Source organism: Helianthus annuus, chromosome 4 (assembly GCF_002127325.2).
Source record: "Helianthus annuus cultivar XRQ/B chromosome 4, HanXRQr2.0-SUNRISE, whole genome shotgun sequence".
Taxonomy (NCBI): Eukaryota; Viridiplantae; Streptophyta; class Magnoliopsida; order Asterales; family Asteraceae; genus Helianthus; species Helianthus annuus.
This window is the reverse complement of record NC_035436.2, coordinates 203,299,217-203,315,344: the sequence shown is the minus strand read 5'-3', so window position 1 is coordinate 203,315,344 and position 16,128 is coordinate 203,299,217. Positions and strand designations below refer to the sequence as shown.

The 16,128-nt window shown below is 36.9% G+C and overlaps 2 protein-coding genes across 2 annotated transcripts; one reads left to right on the top strand and one right to left on the bottom strand.

Annotated features, from left to right (window-relative positions):
- Positions 1-1,674: 1,674 nt before the first annotated feature.
- Positions 1,675-4,515, bottom strand: LOC110938044 (photosystem I chlorophyll a/b-binding protein 6, chloroplastic). The gene is made up of 5 exons (XM_022180515.2): positions 4,364-4,515; positions 4,091-4,279; positions 3,950-3,987; positions 2,601-3,115; positions 1,675-1,842 (listed from the first exon to the last, which is right to left on the bottom strand). Exons 1-5 carry the CDS (start codon positions 4,513-4,515, stop codon positions 1,819-1,821), a joined length of 918 nt encoding a protein of 305 aa, XP_022036207.2. The 3' UTR covers positions 1,675-1,818.
- A 2,398-nt stretch (positions 4,516-6,913) lies between these two features.
- Positions 6,914-11,900, top strand: LOC110938043 (probable polygalacturonase). The gene is made up of 5 exons (XM_022180514.2): positions 6,914-7,539; positions 9,379-9,499; positions 9,622-9,870; positions 10,345-10,498; positions 11,167-11,900. The coding sequence occupies exons 1-5, from the start codon at positions 7,045-7,047 to the stop codon at positions 11,690-11,692; spliced, it is 1,545 nt and encodes a 514-aa protein (XP_022036206.1). The 5' UTR covers positions 6,914-7,044; the 3' UTR covers positions 11,693-11,900.
- Positions 11,901-16,128: the final 4,228 nt, after the last annotated feature.

The following is a 16,128-nucleotide window of genomic DNA, read 5'->3' as shown; positions in this document are numbered from 1 at the left end:
CCAAGTCATACTTCTTTCACGTATACCGAGCACTTCAATAGGTCTTTCCAAAAACTTCAAACTCTAATATGATCCTTAGACCTTCATCAGTGTTCTAAAATTATTATTGTGTTCCAACTTTATCGTTTGACTTCGAATATCTTCGGTTTGACTTATTTCATTTGACTAACTCCAAAGGTCCAACCTTTCGGTATTACTTCAATTATTTCACCTATTTTGACCTAATTAACAAATGATTAAACGTCTTTTGATCACCTTAGCTTGTAAACTCTATTCATTGGATTCCCTTCGGGTTCATCCCATAACGGACCCAATTCCGTCTAAAACCCGCGTATACGAGACACGAGTCGTTAAGACTGTTTAACGGTCAAAATGACCCGTAATGGTCCTAAACTCTTCCAAATCAGAATCGATGGTTTATGTAACCATAATGTACAATGTTTTTCAATCGTACGATTATAAACAAACATTTTGCCTGATTGAAAACGTAAATACTTTTAACTTGTTTAGTACGTTTGATTACCCCATAAAATAGCAAGTAAATACTTTTAACTTGTTTTATTAAACCTGGAATGCGTATGAAAACCCCTTGGATATTGTACCACTTATATAGTTTAATGCACAACGTGTGGTAATTTGATTTAATTTAGTATTGCTTGTTAAACATATGACATTTGGGGGTTAATTACACATACCCCGATACCTGTGTATACATTAATACTATGGTCATAAAATGTGAGGTGTAGATATGAGATGTGTAATCTGATCAAACCCGAATGTACCAATCATGTAAATATGTTAATCAAAATACAATTCCCACATTTTTTAAAATGTTTTATAAATTGTGTCAGTCAACTGTATCTACCAGCGAAAGCTGACGTATTTTAAAGATTGACTAACAAGTATGACGCATCAAAGTAGGCATGGTGGTTCGGCCCAGAGTCCAAGGGTTTGCAACCCTCAGTTGAAGACCTATAATGTAAGATTTTGTTATTTACTATTTATAAAACGCTCGAGCATTGTCTTCATTAACTGGGATATTATTTGAAAGCATTTTACAAGTTTGTTTGAAATATTCTTGTAATATGTAATTCCCCCGCTTCCGTCGCGATGTAAAATTGTTACACGGTCTCGTCACAATCGATACCCCACCTAATGGGCCCATCTTAAAAGGGTGGGGTGTCACATTAATTGACCTTCGTAGGCTTACAATGGTGGTATTGCAAGGCTACAACGCCTCTAAGGAACTTGTGCACTGATCATGCACAATAAAGGCATTTGTATACGAGCCCAATTTTCTTCCAGAATTCGACAAGTTACATCTTGTATGCATCCGATAATGAGCAAGAACTTAATCTAACAAATTTATGAGTAAAATGCAATTTGTGTCCCTGGGCTTATCTGGCGGAGTCACGCTGAGTCCCCACAATGAGATTTTGGAAACTTGCATCCCTAAATTATAAAAAGCGCTACATTTAGAGTCCCTGAAGCAAACTCAGTTAACTTAACTAATTGAATGTCCATTCTTTGCGTTCTTATGGTTTATTTAAAACCTATCCCTGGTCGCTTTAGTTTATTTACCCACCAAATTCAAATAAAATACTTTCATTCTGTGTCCCAATGTTATTTAATGCGTAGCAAAATTCTTCCCTAAGATTTTATAAAGTAAATGAATTGTATTTAAATTGAGTATTTTATAAAATTGAGATTTAAAATAACATTACATTATGATACATCGGATGAATACATGTGCTCATAAAAGTTCATAACAACTATGATTTAAAGATCATGAAGACTTGTAACCAAAGCATCCATCCATCACTGAATTTGAGAGCTAAAGGCCTGAAAACATACAGAAAATTAATTAATTAGCAACTACAAACATCAACTCACATAGAGTATTTCTAAAGTAAGGCTACACGGTATGGGGTCGGCCCCGGCCCGTCGCGGGTCGGCGACGGTCCAAACACCGTGCCGCCCCCTACCGTCCCCGTCCTCTCCGTCTGACTCTAGACGTTGGCGACGATGCGAATATGGTGGGCCCCCCAACATTTGACCGTTTGAAATTAATAAAAAAAAAATTCCCAACGGCTATAATTTAAAAATACACCCATTTCACTTCCATTTTTATAAATACTCACATCTTTAACCCCAATTTTCACAACTTTTCACCCACTACCACCCCATCTCTCTCACATTTTATAAACCACTCTTCCCTTTTTATAAAAAGTCATCATATTTTGTACCATTTTTTACCCGTTACCACCCCATCTCTCGCAAAAAAATTATCATGGCTTCACCCGTTTCTTCCATTTCTTCAATTTCTTTTATGTTTATGTAATGTTTTATAATATTAATTAAAATATTTTATTACTTTATTTGTTAAATGTTTAAAAAAAGTTGAAGATTAAAAAAAATAAAAAAAAAATATAAAAGTGGTGGAGGATGATGACTAGGACCATCCTCCCATGCCCCCTAGTTTTGGAGGATGATCCATCCTTGGGAGGACTATGATGTGTCGCCTACGTGGCGGATCATCCTCCAAGGATGGTCCATCACCATACCATGTAGTCTAAGAAAACACAATCAAATGTATCTACCGAGAAAATGTTAACATGACCCGGATCCGCAAGGTGAGCCGATAGGTTCTCCAGGGGGCCTTGCCCGGTGTAGACGGCTTGGAACACAAAACCCAAAAAGGCCAACATGGCTAACCGCCCGTTCTTTATTTCTTTGGTCCTCAAAACCATCACTGGTTCTGGAGACCCTCTCCCCCACATAAACGGGTCGAACCACAATCCACCTGGGTACCCAACATCGGGTTTTGGCTTCTTCTTGTTGGGAAAATTAGGCTCGATGTCAACGCACCCTGGGTTGAGCATGTCGGCCCATCTTCGACCCTCCACCCAACCCATCAAGGCTAACTGCACCACGAATAAAGTGGTTGGGTCAGCAAAGTATTCTCTAGAGCCCGCTTCGTACCATGAGAAGTTGTCGATAAAGCCCAAGCTTTCGAGCCATTCGGGGATCAGAATTCCAGCAACCGCAAGCATTGCCCATCTGCTGTGCATCAATTCAGCTTGAGCAAACCACTTGAGTAATTCTGGGTCGGATCCTGGTCACACAATCTTTATTTAATTACAATGAAGATCTACTAAAAATGAATAAAACTTATTAAGTTTGGAAAAATCACCAAAAAAGACATTTTTGCCAATATCCTTTAAAAATAAGAGCAAATAATTAAAAAAAAAAAAAAGCCACAATGTAAGAACCGGCTAAATCATAAAAGTAGCTGGCTAAACTTTAGCCGGCTCTTGACATGTGTATCTTTTGATCGGATGTTTTCGTGGACCCATAACACCTTCCAAGTTTTTTTACTAGCTAAATGCTGACCCTCGTTTTCTAATCGACTACTTTTGGATATAATTTACTTTTTTAGCGGGCTAAAAGTTAATGCCTATTTTGACGAAAAAGAGTCAAACTTAACTACTTTGGTAACGGTCCTATATTTAAAATTCAACTTTTTTTTATTTACACCAACTGATATGACATTAATAAATTCAAATTTGTGTTTTTCTTTTATAAATTTCGATATATAATGTTTTATTAAAAAATGAACATGGTTTTACGATGTGCTTATTTTTATCTATATTTTGATATAAATTTTATAAAAAACGGAGTCGTATCAATATAACGTTTTATAAGTCGTCATAAAATTTTATATTCCGTTTTTTTTTAATAAAATGTATATCAAAACGTAGATAAAAATAAGCAGATCACAAAACCATATTCGTTTTTTAATAAAACATTGTATATCGGAAGTTATAAAAGAAAAAACAAAATCTAAATCTATTAATATCACATCATTTGGTGTAAATAGTAAAAAAAAAAAAAATGGGTGTAAATAGAATCACCGCTTTGGTAATTTTCGCGCATCAAATTTGCGTACCTAATCCGAGTGGGTCAAAGCCAAAATCTCCAGGGAGGCTAATATTAATCAAGAAAATGAGAATTAGTTACTCAATATTATATCTTAATTATGTATGAAGAAAAAACAGATAACAAAATAATAAGAAGAAGAAGAATTGACCTGCCATCAAGCCATTGAGGAGGTGAGGTTCCTGGGAACCATACTGGTCTATCAGCAGGAAGTGGTTCACAGACACTTGATACTCCTTCTTTAGCTGCTTTCAGCTTCTGTACATTATTTATGCTTCTCAATATGTACCTTGGAGTACAACTTATCTCACCAAAAGCTACTTTCCTGGTGAATTCTCCCCTGTCATAAATAAATGAATGTTTGTTTCAGATTAGTATTTTATTATATTATTTGGGGAAGGGGAGGGGGGGGGGGGGTAAGAACCTGGTAGGGAGGGATGAATGGGAGGTGGAAGCAATGGTGAAAGCCATGGATGCTGATGAACAATGAATGAACAGAGTTAGAATTGCAGAGATTAAACAACAAGAAGATGACCAATGGTCACACGTGTATGGATATGTGGACCCGCAACTCATGGCCAGTTTGTAGACTTGGGCTTTCACCAACAAAAAGCCCATAAGGTTTTATCCATAGACTTCACAAGCCGGGTTCTTTTAATATTTTTTTTAACAGCAATTGTAGGGGCCAAAGGACCCACTACCCTATAGGGCGAGACAAGCTCTTAAATCCTGTCTAGTCTCAACTCTATACTGAAATCCTAATATGTACACAGCAAGAGTCGAACCTGGGATCTCCCCAGAAGAGAAACCTTACGGAAAACTTCCCTGATCAACTGGGCTATACCCATGTTGGCGGGATTTTTAATATCTGGGTTCAGGTATATACCTAGGTATAGGTATGCCTGGGTTTTGAATTTTTGGGTATTTTCAATACTCGGGTCGGGTTTGGGTCTGGGTATTAGCCAGAAAATCCATACCCTATGTGTCCGGGTTCGGGCTTTCTATACCCAGAAATTAGAATACCATATTTCCGGGTTCGGGTATGAAAAAAACATGGGCGGGTATTAAAAAAACCCGGTTGGGTATAAATATAAACTTTGTAGTTTTTTTTTTCCAACTTCATTTTTTGGTTTATAACATGAACTTTAATTTAACAAGATTACATGTTACTAGGAACTAGAATAATCAAAGTGCATACATTCCTAAAATACTATCGGGCATTCGTAAAACCCGGGTACGGCCATTCCTAAAACCCGGGTATGGGTATACAAAAAACCCTGGGTTCAGGTACTGATGAGAATATGCATACTCGGACCCTACCATACAGCTAGGGTCGGGTTAAAAAACCCGGTTTTTTAATATCCGGGTCTGGGTTTTTTTTTTTCGGGTTCAAGTGCGGGTTCAGGTTTTGTGTGCACCTCTATATGGTATTACAACATTTTTAAAATAATGGTTTATTTAAAATAGTGTAGTGATTGGTTAGTGGTTGTGAGTTGTGACGGTCGCTATATGAGTGCATAAACATTAAAACATTAGACTGAAAAATGAAACACTGTGAGAAATGAGAATGTGATACTTGAATTGCTCTCATCCCCTATCCACTTTTCAAATGTGACAACATACCATATATTGATCCAGACACCAGTTTAATAAATAAGCTCAAGCTAGATCCTTATACAATTGAGTATGTGTATGTGTCATATTTCTTTAGGAAAACCTTTTGTTGGTCAATGGGCCATTTGTTGAGCAGTCCACAGGAAATTTGTCAAAGTGCCTTACCATTTAACCCTTTTTGAGGTTGTTTTGATGCAAATAGTTGTTCTATAAATGGCTCCAAGTTCTTTGTGAGAGGTAACATCAACTTACCTAGTTGGCCAAACACCCTCTTGTATCAAAAAATGTGTTAATCGCTTTTGTCACTCTGAAAGCTGGAACCCTCATATATATATGTGCTTTTTATTTTCTTTGTTTCTAATTCCCATTCCCCATATTTAGATATAACTATAGTTGGATCGTTCTAACTTGCCTCTCAACATTTTAAACTCAAAACTATTCTAAAATGACAAAAAAAAGTTCAACATACATTGTTTCCGTACAACTATTACATATTCAAAAGACAAGGCAGTTTACGGGATCATTCTTACAATATGTTGATGTATTTGGAAGGAGAGGAACCAAATTATTTTCTCAGGCAAGAAGGCTAGTATCGCTAAAGTTATGGAAAATTTTAGACGAACCCGACCTGAACCTGGAAAATCATGGGCGCTAAACGGGTCGGGTTCGCAGGTTGGCGGGTCCAACCCGACCCGAACCTGGAAAATTTTAGACGAACCCAAACACGATGCGAACCCGGAAATCGTATCATACATATTAACCCGAACACGACCCAAATATCTGTGGTTGGCCCAAACATGACCCGTTTAACACGAAATTTTTAATTTTTTTTCGCAAATTAAAATTTTAAAATTGAAATTTACTACAAAAGAACACAAATGCATATAATACAATTATATTTAAATTATAAAATCTTATGTCAATTTCTCTTTTGAAGTTATAATTATCGCATAAAAGACACACCCAATTTAATTTATGATATAAAACATATTGCAGAAAAAACATATTATAAATAGGTTAAACAGGTCAACCCGCCAACCCGACCTGGTTAACCCGAACCCGACCCGTTTAGCTAAACAAGTTAGTGGGTTCAACCTGAAACTGACCTGACCCGTTTAGACTAAACCCAAACCAGCGAATTTCGTGTTAGGTTCGTGTCGTGTCAGAAATTCACACTCTTACGTGAGATGATGGATACAAACACGACACGATAACTTATCAGGTTCAAAAACAAACATGACCAGAAACATGGTAACACGAAACATGTTAAGTCTAAACACGAAGCTTGCTAACAACATGTCGTTTCGTGTCGTGTCGTGTTACCGGGTCTCTCTGTTAATAAAATAGTTTCAATTCTGATGCAGATCTTCCCTTGTCACTCACTCCATTCCCCCAAATCCTTAATCAAATCCAACAACTCAACTTAACCTAATTGACATAACACCACACCCACCTTCAATCCACCAAACCCTCTTCAATGCCCCCATATTCATGTATCCCCCATCTCTATTCACCCATCATCTAACCCAATTTCACAGATTCACCTCCATTATTATGGTAGAAACCCTAACCCTAACCCCCCCACCCCCAATCTGGCGATCTAACCCCCGCCGTTGGATCACACCCCTCATTTCCTCTTACAAAACCCTCTTCGCACTCCTCTGGATCCTCGTCTTCACGTCTCTTTTCATCTGGCAACGTAATTTTGTTGACGGGCTTTTGATTTTCCGGCGGCCGGTTGCCGGAAGAGTGGTGCCGGTGTTCCGGCCGGTGGCGTTTAACATTACGGATTTTGGTGGTGTTGGTGATGGGGTTACGGTGAATACGGTGGCTTTTGAGAAGGCGATTTTTGCGATTTCGAAGTTAGGGAAGAGTGGTGGTGGGCAGCTTAATGTTCCGGCCGGGAAATGGTTGACGGCGCCGTTTAATTTGACTAGTCATTTGACTTTGTTTCTTGATGAAGATGCTGTTATACTTGGTGTGGATGTGAGTCTTTTGGTTATTTGATTACTGTTTGATTGATTGTTGTTATGAATGAGCATTTATTGCAGGTGAATCTAGGATAACTCAATAAATCTAAAAAGTATACATATATACTTTAATTTAGTAAAACATAAAACATTAGGTTAATCATATCATAACCTATGTAGTTAACATATCGGTACGGATAATGTCGGCGATATTGGATCTATATTTGACTGATATATCACCGATTTCCCGATACCATTCGTCTTTCTTCTTATTGCTGCCATTAGTGTTTTAAGTCTTAGGGGCTGTTTGGCAACATCTGAATGGTTAAGTGCTGAACCAGTAAGAGATCTGAACCATTAAGTGCTGAACCAGTAAGATGTCTGAACCATTAAGAGCCTGTATAATGCTTAACCGTTCAAAGACAAATGTCTGACCAATTCAGATTAGAGGTCTTAACCATTCAGACTCTGTATAATTCCTAACCATTCAGAGGCAAATGTCTGAACCATTCAGACATCTGCTTGTGAAACAAACAGTCTGAACCATTAAGTGCTGAATCAGTAAGAGGTCTGAACCATTAAGAGGCAAACAAACAACCCCTTAGTCAGTTCCTACTTGCTACAATTGTTAGTGTTTTGCAAGTTGCAAAAGGTTAATTTGTTAATGGTAGGAGAGTATACTGAATTGTTAGTCTTAAATTGCTATATATATATAAATTTAGCATGATATTGAAATTACCGATATGGCGATATCCCACCGCGATAACCGATATCTCAAATATCGGTCCTTGACTGATATCCAATATTTTACCGCATTAACTACCTAGATCATAACATAGATATTTAGTATACCGTTAGTTTGATTATACGGGTTAGTTTCCTAACGTCATTTATTGCGGTGGTGTTTCGATTGTAGGAGTAGGAGTGTAGGACTAGAGTAACATTTGCGGTTCAAAAAAAAAGTGATCGTATATTTGAGTTTGGTTTTGGCTGATGTTACCTACTACTGTTTTTTATGATTACGAGTGGATTTGATAAGTGATAATTGTTCGTGAAGTTTTTGAAATCTTGGCCGTTATGCTTTGATAAACCTTTATTGGTGTCGGTTGTTGCTTTGCACTAAAGAATATTGATGCTTCAAATCATGGTTTGTGTTTACTGTTGCAAAGGGATTATTGTAAAATGTGACAAGTAAAATGCCAAAATGGTCCCCGATTTTAGGCCCTTTTTGCCACTTCAGTCCAAAAATGAAACCTTTTGTATTTGGGTCCGCGAGGTTTCATTTTTGTTGACATTTTCATCCAATTGGTAAACTGGGTTAGAATTTTTTTGTTAACTTCTCCCCCTTTTTGACGTTTTCCTCATTTAATTAAAATATATTATGGCATAAAATGACGATTATACCCTTCATTTAAATGAGGAAAACGAAAAAAAGGGGAGAAGTTAACAAAAAAAAATTCTAACCCAGTTTGCCAATTGGATGAAAATGGCAACAAAAATGAAACCTCATGGACCCAGATACAAAAAGTTTTATTTTTGGACTGAAATGGCAAAAGTGGCCTAAACTCGGGGACCATTTTGGCATTTTACTCAAATTGTGATGACTTTCACCAATTGCTTTTTTATTAGTTTAGTGTTTTCCATTTTTAAGCTTATGTCAGGTGATTGTGTAAAACAATAAATGTATGCACATTGCAGATGCCGTTAGGTTTCAAACGATCAGGATTTTCATTTTAGTTTTTAGCGTACATCAGTTACTTTGGGTGAAAAGGGTTGTAATAGTACATCTTCTGTTAAGTTGTCAAAAACCGTTTAATTATGCCTGTGGCTAACTCATCTTCATTTTGCTTAACAGGATGAAAAGTATTGGCCTCTAATGCCTCCTTTGCCTTCTTACGGTTATGGTAGAGAGCATCCCGGACCCCGATTTGGGAGTTTAATTCATGGTCAAAATCTCCGAGACGTTGTCATCACAGGTCAACACTTTTGATGTACTCTTATTCATATGTCTTTTGATCATTATGAGTAACGAGAACCCTTGTGTGTAATGTTACATTACATACGTGAACTAATTATATATTGATAACCATGACTACAGGGAATAATGGTACCATTGACGGGCAGGGTCAAAGATGGTGGAAAAGGTATCGCCAAAAGCTTCTCAACAATACGCGAGGCCCGCTTATACAGATCATGTATTCAAGTGACATTGTGATATCCAATATTACTTTAAGAAATCCACCTTTTTGGACACTTCATCCATATGATTGTAAAAACGTGACGATAAGAAATATGACAATCTTGGCTCCCCTTTACGAGGCTCCCAATACAGACGGTATAGATCCTGGTAAGTGCATATTTCGTTTTTCATTCTATTTGATTTTAGAGTAAATTACAAAAATCGTCCTTTATGTATGTCACTTATTGCAAACTGTGTCCTTTATCTTCAATAATTACAGAAAACCTACTCGATGTTTGCAAACCCTTGCAAGTTATGTCCTTTAGCCCTAACTCAGTTAATTTTTTGTGGTTAAATCTGACCAAATGGACCGCACATGAGGGTATTTTGGTCATTTTACTCTCATGTGGGGTCCATTTGGTCAGATTTAACCACAAAAATTAACTGAGTTAGGGCTAAAAGACATAACTTGCAAGGGTTTGCAAACATCGAGTACGTTTTCTGTAATTATTAAAGACAAAGGACACAGTTTGCAATAAGTGAAATAGATAAAGGACGATTTTTGTAATTTACTCTTGATTTTATTTAAAACCTTTCATGAGTGTTTCATATATTATATTGTGGCTGTTATGGTTTATGTAGATTCATGCGAAGACATGATAATAGAGGACAGCTATATTAGTGTGGGGGATGATGCCATTGCAATAAAAAGCGGTTGGGATCAGTACGGTACTGCTTATGGTCGACCTTCGAAAAACATTCTTATCCGAAATCTTATGGTTCGTTCGATGGTGAGGTGAGATTTCCAAACACCTTCACTTTTATCGAAAATATCACTATCATTAACATTTAACAGGTGTCCTGAACTAAGTAGTTAATGCGGTAAAATATCGGATATCGGTCAAGGACCGATATTTGAGATATCTTAGTTAATGCGGTAAAATATCGGATATCGGTCAAGGACCGATATTTGAGATATCTTAGTTAATGCGGTAAAATATCGGATATCGGTCAAGGACCGATATTTGAGATATCGGTTTTCGCGGTGGGATATCGGTAATTTTAATATCATGCTAAATTTATATATATAGCAATTTAACACTAACAATTGTAACAAGTAAGAATTGACTAAGACTTAAAACACTAACATTTAACAGTAACAACTAACAATTAAGACTTAAAACACTAATAACAGAAATAAGAAGATAAATGAACGGTAGAAATAAGAAGAATGGTACTGATATCGGGAAAATCGGTGATTTATCGATCAAATATCGGTCCTATATCAGTCAAATATCGGACAATATCGCTGATATTATCGGTACCGATATTCTGACCAATATTTTGTACTGCTATCTCGGCATGGGACCGATAACCGATATCACTGATATATCGGTTGATATGGATATTAACTACATAGGTCCTGAATCATAACATGGATTCTTGTTTGGTAAACTTTTACAGTGCTGGAATATCAATCGGCAGTGAAATGTCAGGCGGGGTATCGAACGTGACGGTGGAAAACGTTCTAGTATGGAATTCAAGACGTGCTGTCAGAATCAAGACAGCTGCAGGTAGAGGGGCCTACATTCGCGACATTAAATATAGAAACCTTACATTTGAAAATGTGAGGGTCGGAATAATCATCAAAACCGATTACAACGAGCACCCTGATACTGGTTTTGACCCGAAAGCATTCCCAGTGATTAGGGACATAAGCTATATCAACATTCACGGTGAAGGTGTGCGTGTGCCGGTTAGAATACACGGGAGTGCGGATATTCCTGTGAGGAATGTGACGTTTAGAGACATGTCGGTTGGGATCACGTACAAGAAAAAACATATATTCCAATGTGCATACGTTTCAGGAAGGGTGATAGGGAGCATATTCCCGAAACCGTGTGAGAATCTTGATCTTTATGATGAACAAGGAACACTTGTGAAAAAATCTGTTTCTGAAAATGCTTCGGATATAGATTATGATATCTGATGACGGGTCCGTTCGTGTTTTTTTTATATCTTCGGTTTCACGAGTGCCTCTTGGAGGTGTCGTATGATGTCCGGGGCCTTTCTGTTATAATTTTTTTACTGTAGGGATGTTGTTGATATAGAGGGTTTGGTGATTTAATGTTGTTATTGCCTCTGGTTATATTTGTAATACATGTTTATATAATCGAATGTAATTCGAGAAAACCAAATATAGGCCCTTTTCTAGTATTCTCTTCTAAAGAGTTAATTACTGTTTTTGTCCCTGTGGTTTATCAAAAATCACTATTTCAGTTCATTAGTTTAAAAATTGTGATTTCAGTCCCTGTGGTTTCACTTTCGTAACCATTTCAATCCATTATTCTGTTAAGTACGGGGACTGAAATGGTTACGAGGTGGACTGAAATGGTTACGAAAGTGAAACCACAGGGACTGAAATCGCAAGTTTTAAACTAATGGACTGAAACAGTGATTTTTGACAAACCACAAGGGCGAAAACAGTAATTAACTCTCTTCTAAAACTTCCATGGAAGATGGAAAATATGGGGTGCTTTTAGCTGTAGTTGCCGCTGCTTTACCATTGTTGTCATACACGTCCATCGGCTGCCATCATCACAGTCTTCAAATACTCGTATCTGTCAACCTTGTCATCGCCGCCCCAACTCTCGTCACCCATCGTTGTCGGTCCATCACTCCTCCTCGACGCCTATCACCGCCCACCAACCTTACCATTAATTATGAAACGTTGTACATGCGTACAGCTAAACATACCCTTTATTTTATACACTGCGATCTAATACCATAACTCAACATTGTTTGCTAAACTTCTCCTTTACCAAACTGAGAAGTGCCTTCAAATCATGATTTCTTAAGATAACAAGATAGAAAATGATAATAGGCAGTGAATCCTTTTCTTTGTTATTCCACAATTCAAATAATATATAGAGATTACAATTTACAATTGACCTATTCCAAATATAACAACACTCAGGCCGGAGGGCGCCACCGTGCCACCTCACCGCCGATAGCACCCCCGGCGCCACCACCCATACCCTGCAAGTTAAACCGGGGCGCTATGCTTCCTTCGCCACCATGTTAACGAACGATTTTTGATTTGATCGAGGGGAGATGGTCAGTTTAAAGGGGGGCTTTATCCCACACCGTGCAAGTTAAGGGTAGGGGCCTTAAAGCCCCCTGTGTGACGTGGCGTTGAAGTGGCGCTGAGGTGGCGTGATAAAGCCCCTAGGGGCTTTATCCCACACCCTCCAGCCTCATGACTACCTCAAATGACCTTGAAGGAATCAATGAATGCTGTATATGTAGGTTCAGAAATCAGTAACTCCTTTGATCTCCTTGAAACTGTTACCTACGAGAGAATCAATGTTTGTGAGGATCTAAGTTGTTTTGGTGCAGAGAAAGGTATAGTGAATTTACCCCTTAGACCACGTGTAACCGGGCGTTTTTCATCAAATATATCGCCCAAACACGCCTCATAACCAGTGGCGGAGCTTTACCAAAAGTTTCGAGGGGACGTAAAGTGATGGGACCAAATTTTTTTTCCTATTGTTATGTTTCGGGTCGGGTCGGCTACCGATTCGGGCCAGGTCAAATAATAATAGGTCCATATAAAACTAAAAAAAATCATTCATTCAAAGGACCCGTTCTTACACGTAAAAACTTGCGATTAAGTTTATTGTATGGTGGGAAATCTAGGGTTAAACAAATAAGAGTTAAAATATATTTACAAAACTATCAATCACTTGTATACAAAGTGGTAACAAATTTTACTTTAATTTATATATTGTATAAATATTTAGGATATACAAAGTGGTAACAACTTTACTTTAATTTATTTATTGTATATATATTTAGGAAATAGAATTGGGGGAGGCGATCCTATACAATTTTTAAAATTTCCGGATGAAAAATCGGAACCTATACACTTCTAACCGAAACATTGGGGTGGGCGGGTGCACCCCCGGGCACCAATTAACCTCCGCCCCTGCTCATAACGCCCATACGCCGCCCCCTAGGCGTTTTTGGGCGCGATCTCGCCTGAATTTGTGTTTGGCGTTTTTTGAAACACGCCGAAGCCCCCAAAACTTGATTTCTTTGCCCAATAGGACTTTGCCATGTGTGTATACTTAGTTTTAATTAAAAAAACAAAAGAAATTAGTTTTAATTAGATTTTGGCAATGGTTTTTCTTGAAGTTTAAGTTGCAGATGGTTGTTGTGGATGAAAGGAAGAAGAAGGTTTAAAAAAAATGATTTTGCATTTTAGTCCCTAAACTTCAAAAAAATGATTTTGCATTTTGAAGTGTTTTTAGTCATTACGTTTTAGGTAAAACATATTTTTAGTTGTTTTCAGTCCATTGCGTTTTAGAGAGAACACTTTCTTTTGTTTTTTAGGCCATTGCGTTTTAGAAAGGAGACATTTTAAGTGTTTTCTGGCCATTGCGTTTTATAAATAAGACATTTTTTGTATTTTTGGTGCATTGCGTTCTAGGTAAAACACATTTTTATGTGTTTTCAGTCCATTGCGTTTTAGAAAGTACACTTTCTTTTGTGTTTTTAAGCTATTGCATTTTAAATATAACACATTTTTTTGTGTTTTCTGGCCACTGCGTTTTACAAATAAGACATTTCTTTGTGTTTTTGGTGCATTGCGTTTTAGAAAAATGTCATTTTTAGGTTTTTTTTTTCTATTGCGTTTTTTCCATTGCGTTTTACGCAACTGGGTTTTAGAAAATTTTTTTCGAAAATATAGCAATAGTATACTCGTTTTAAAGATAAAAAAACACTCATTTTTTTGGTGCAATTTTTAGAAAAAAAAATAATGTCGTATGAAAGAGTTATTAACGTTTAAAAAATGGGGGGGGGGAGGATTTGGAGGAGAGAGAAACTATTGCCGTGGATTGACTAGAATGCCCCTAAACAAACTCACGCGCCTCTTTTCTCCCCCTTCAATTTTCCTCATTTAATTTTAGCCCTTGATTAACTAAATGGATGATCAAGATCACTTCCTAGCCTTTTTAGCCAAATAAACTTTCTATTATATCATAACCCTTGAAGCAAATTCGTTATTATGGGTACTTAATCACTTCATATATATACAATCGTACTATTTGTTTGTTTGCTTTTATTTTAAACTATCAACTTAGCTGAATTAAGAGGTGTTTTATTTGAGTCAATTATGAGCGAGTTGCAAGGCACATGTTAGTTAAACAACCTTGTATTCACCGATGCTAAACAAGTAATTTAAGTGGATTCAAATGAACCAATTTCAACACATACTATTCGGGCATGATCCATTATTTTTTTCACCTTATTACCTTATATCTTAAAACAAAAGGTCGGTGGCTGTCACATCACAGCCACCGCCTTTACTTTTGTATATATACATTATTAGAGCTAAGGCAAATCAAATTCAAGCTTAGTCTGGTGGTTGCTTTGTCTCAAGTTGAAGGAGTGGTCACAAGTTCAAATCTTCCTTCTCTTCTTCTTAAATGGATTTAACATTTTTTTTTCCAGTTTATTTCCCTTGGATTTTAAATTTTTTAACTGCAGTTTAAATTTCCTTTTTCTTAAGATTCCATTTTCCCAGTTACAGTTTTTTTCCCTTTTAAAATGTAGTTTAAATTTCCTTTTCCTTAATCTGACACCTACACCTTCTATTCTTTAAGTAATTTAAACATTTAGTTTTGATTTTGGTAATTGATAACTTTGACCCGTCAACCTTTCTTCTTAATAACTTGACCTCTCATTTTATTTGAATTGATTTTACGACTTTACATCGTAGCGTGTCACACGTTAATATGTTTTTTTATCTATGCCTAACCATATTAATATCTAAATAACTTTTACAATTTTACATGGTTGTCTGAGTTACCATCACAGCTTTAAACTGCAACGATGGAGAAATTCTCTCTCTTTTTTTTTATCTATGTCAAATGACGTTAATATCACAAACATACCGTGTGTAACAATGTAAAAACGCGTAACTTCACGTGCGGGCATTACACGTTAATGTCATCATCATACATTGTAACCGCAATATTTATATGGGTTACACTGAGGTAGATCAGATACACCGAAACACGTGTTTTTCTATGATTAACACACCACATAACGTACCACCAACTATAAACAACTAAGGTGCCGCAGCCGTAACACGCGACGTATCGCAGTTTTAGCGTACCTGTCGGTTTAAATTCGTCTTCCAATGGAAACGACTAACGTTTGACATAAACTTTTTCCTAAAATGAGTATACTCAAATATAATATGTTTTTATCCTTATTTTGTGACCGAAAGTGAGTCGAGTCAAATATAATAGTTTTCCATTCAACGACGACGTAATATTTTTCAAGTTGGATCAAACATACGATATAAATTCGAGTTACTTTAACTTTCGACGCCGCCGTAACGCGCGGCGGGTATCG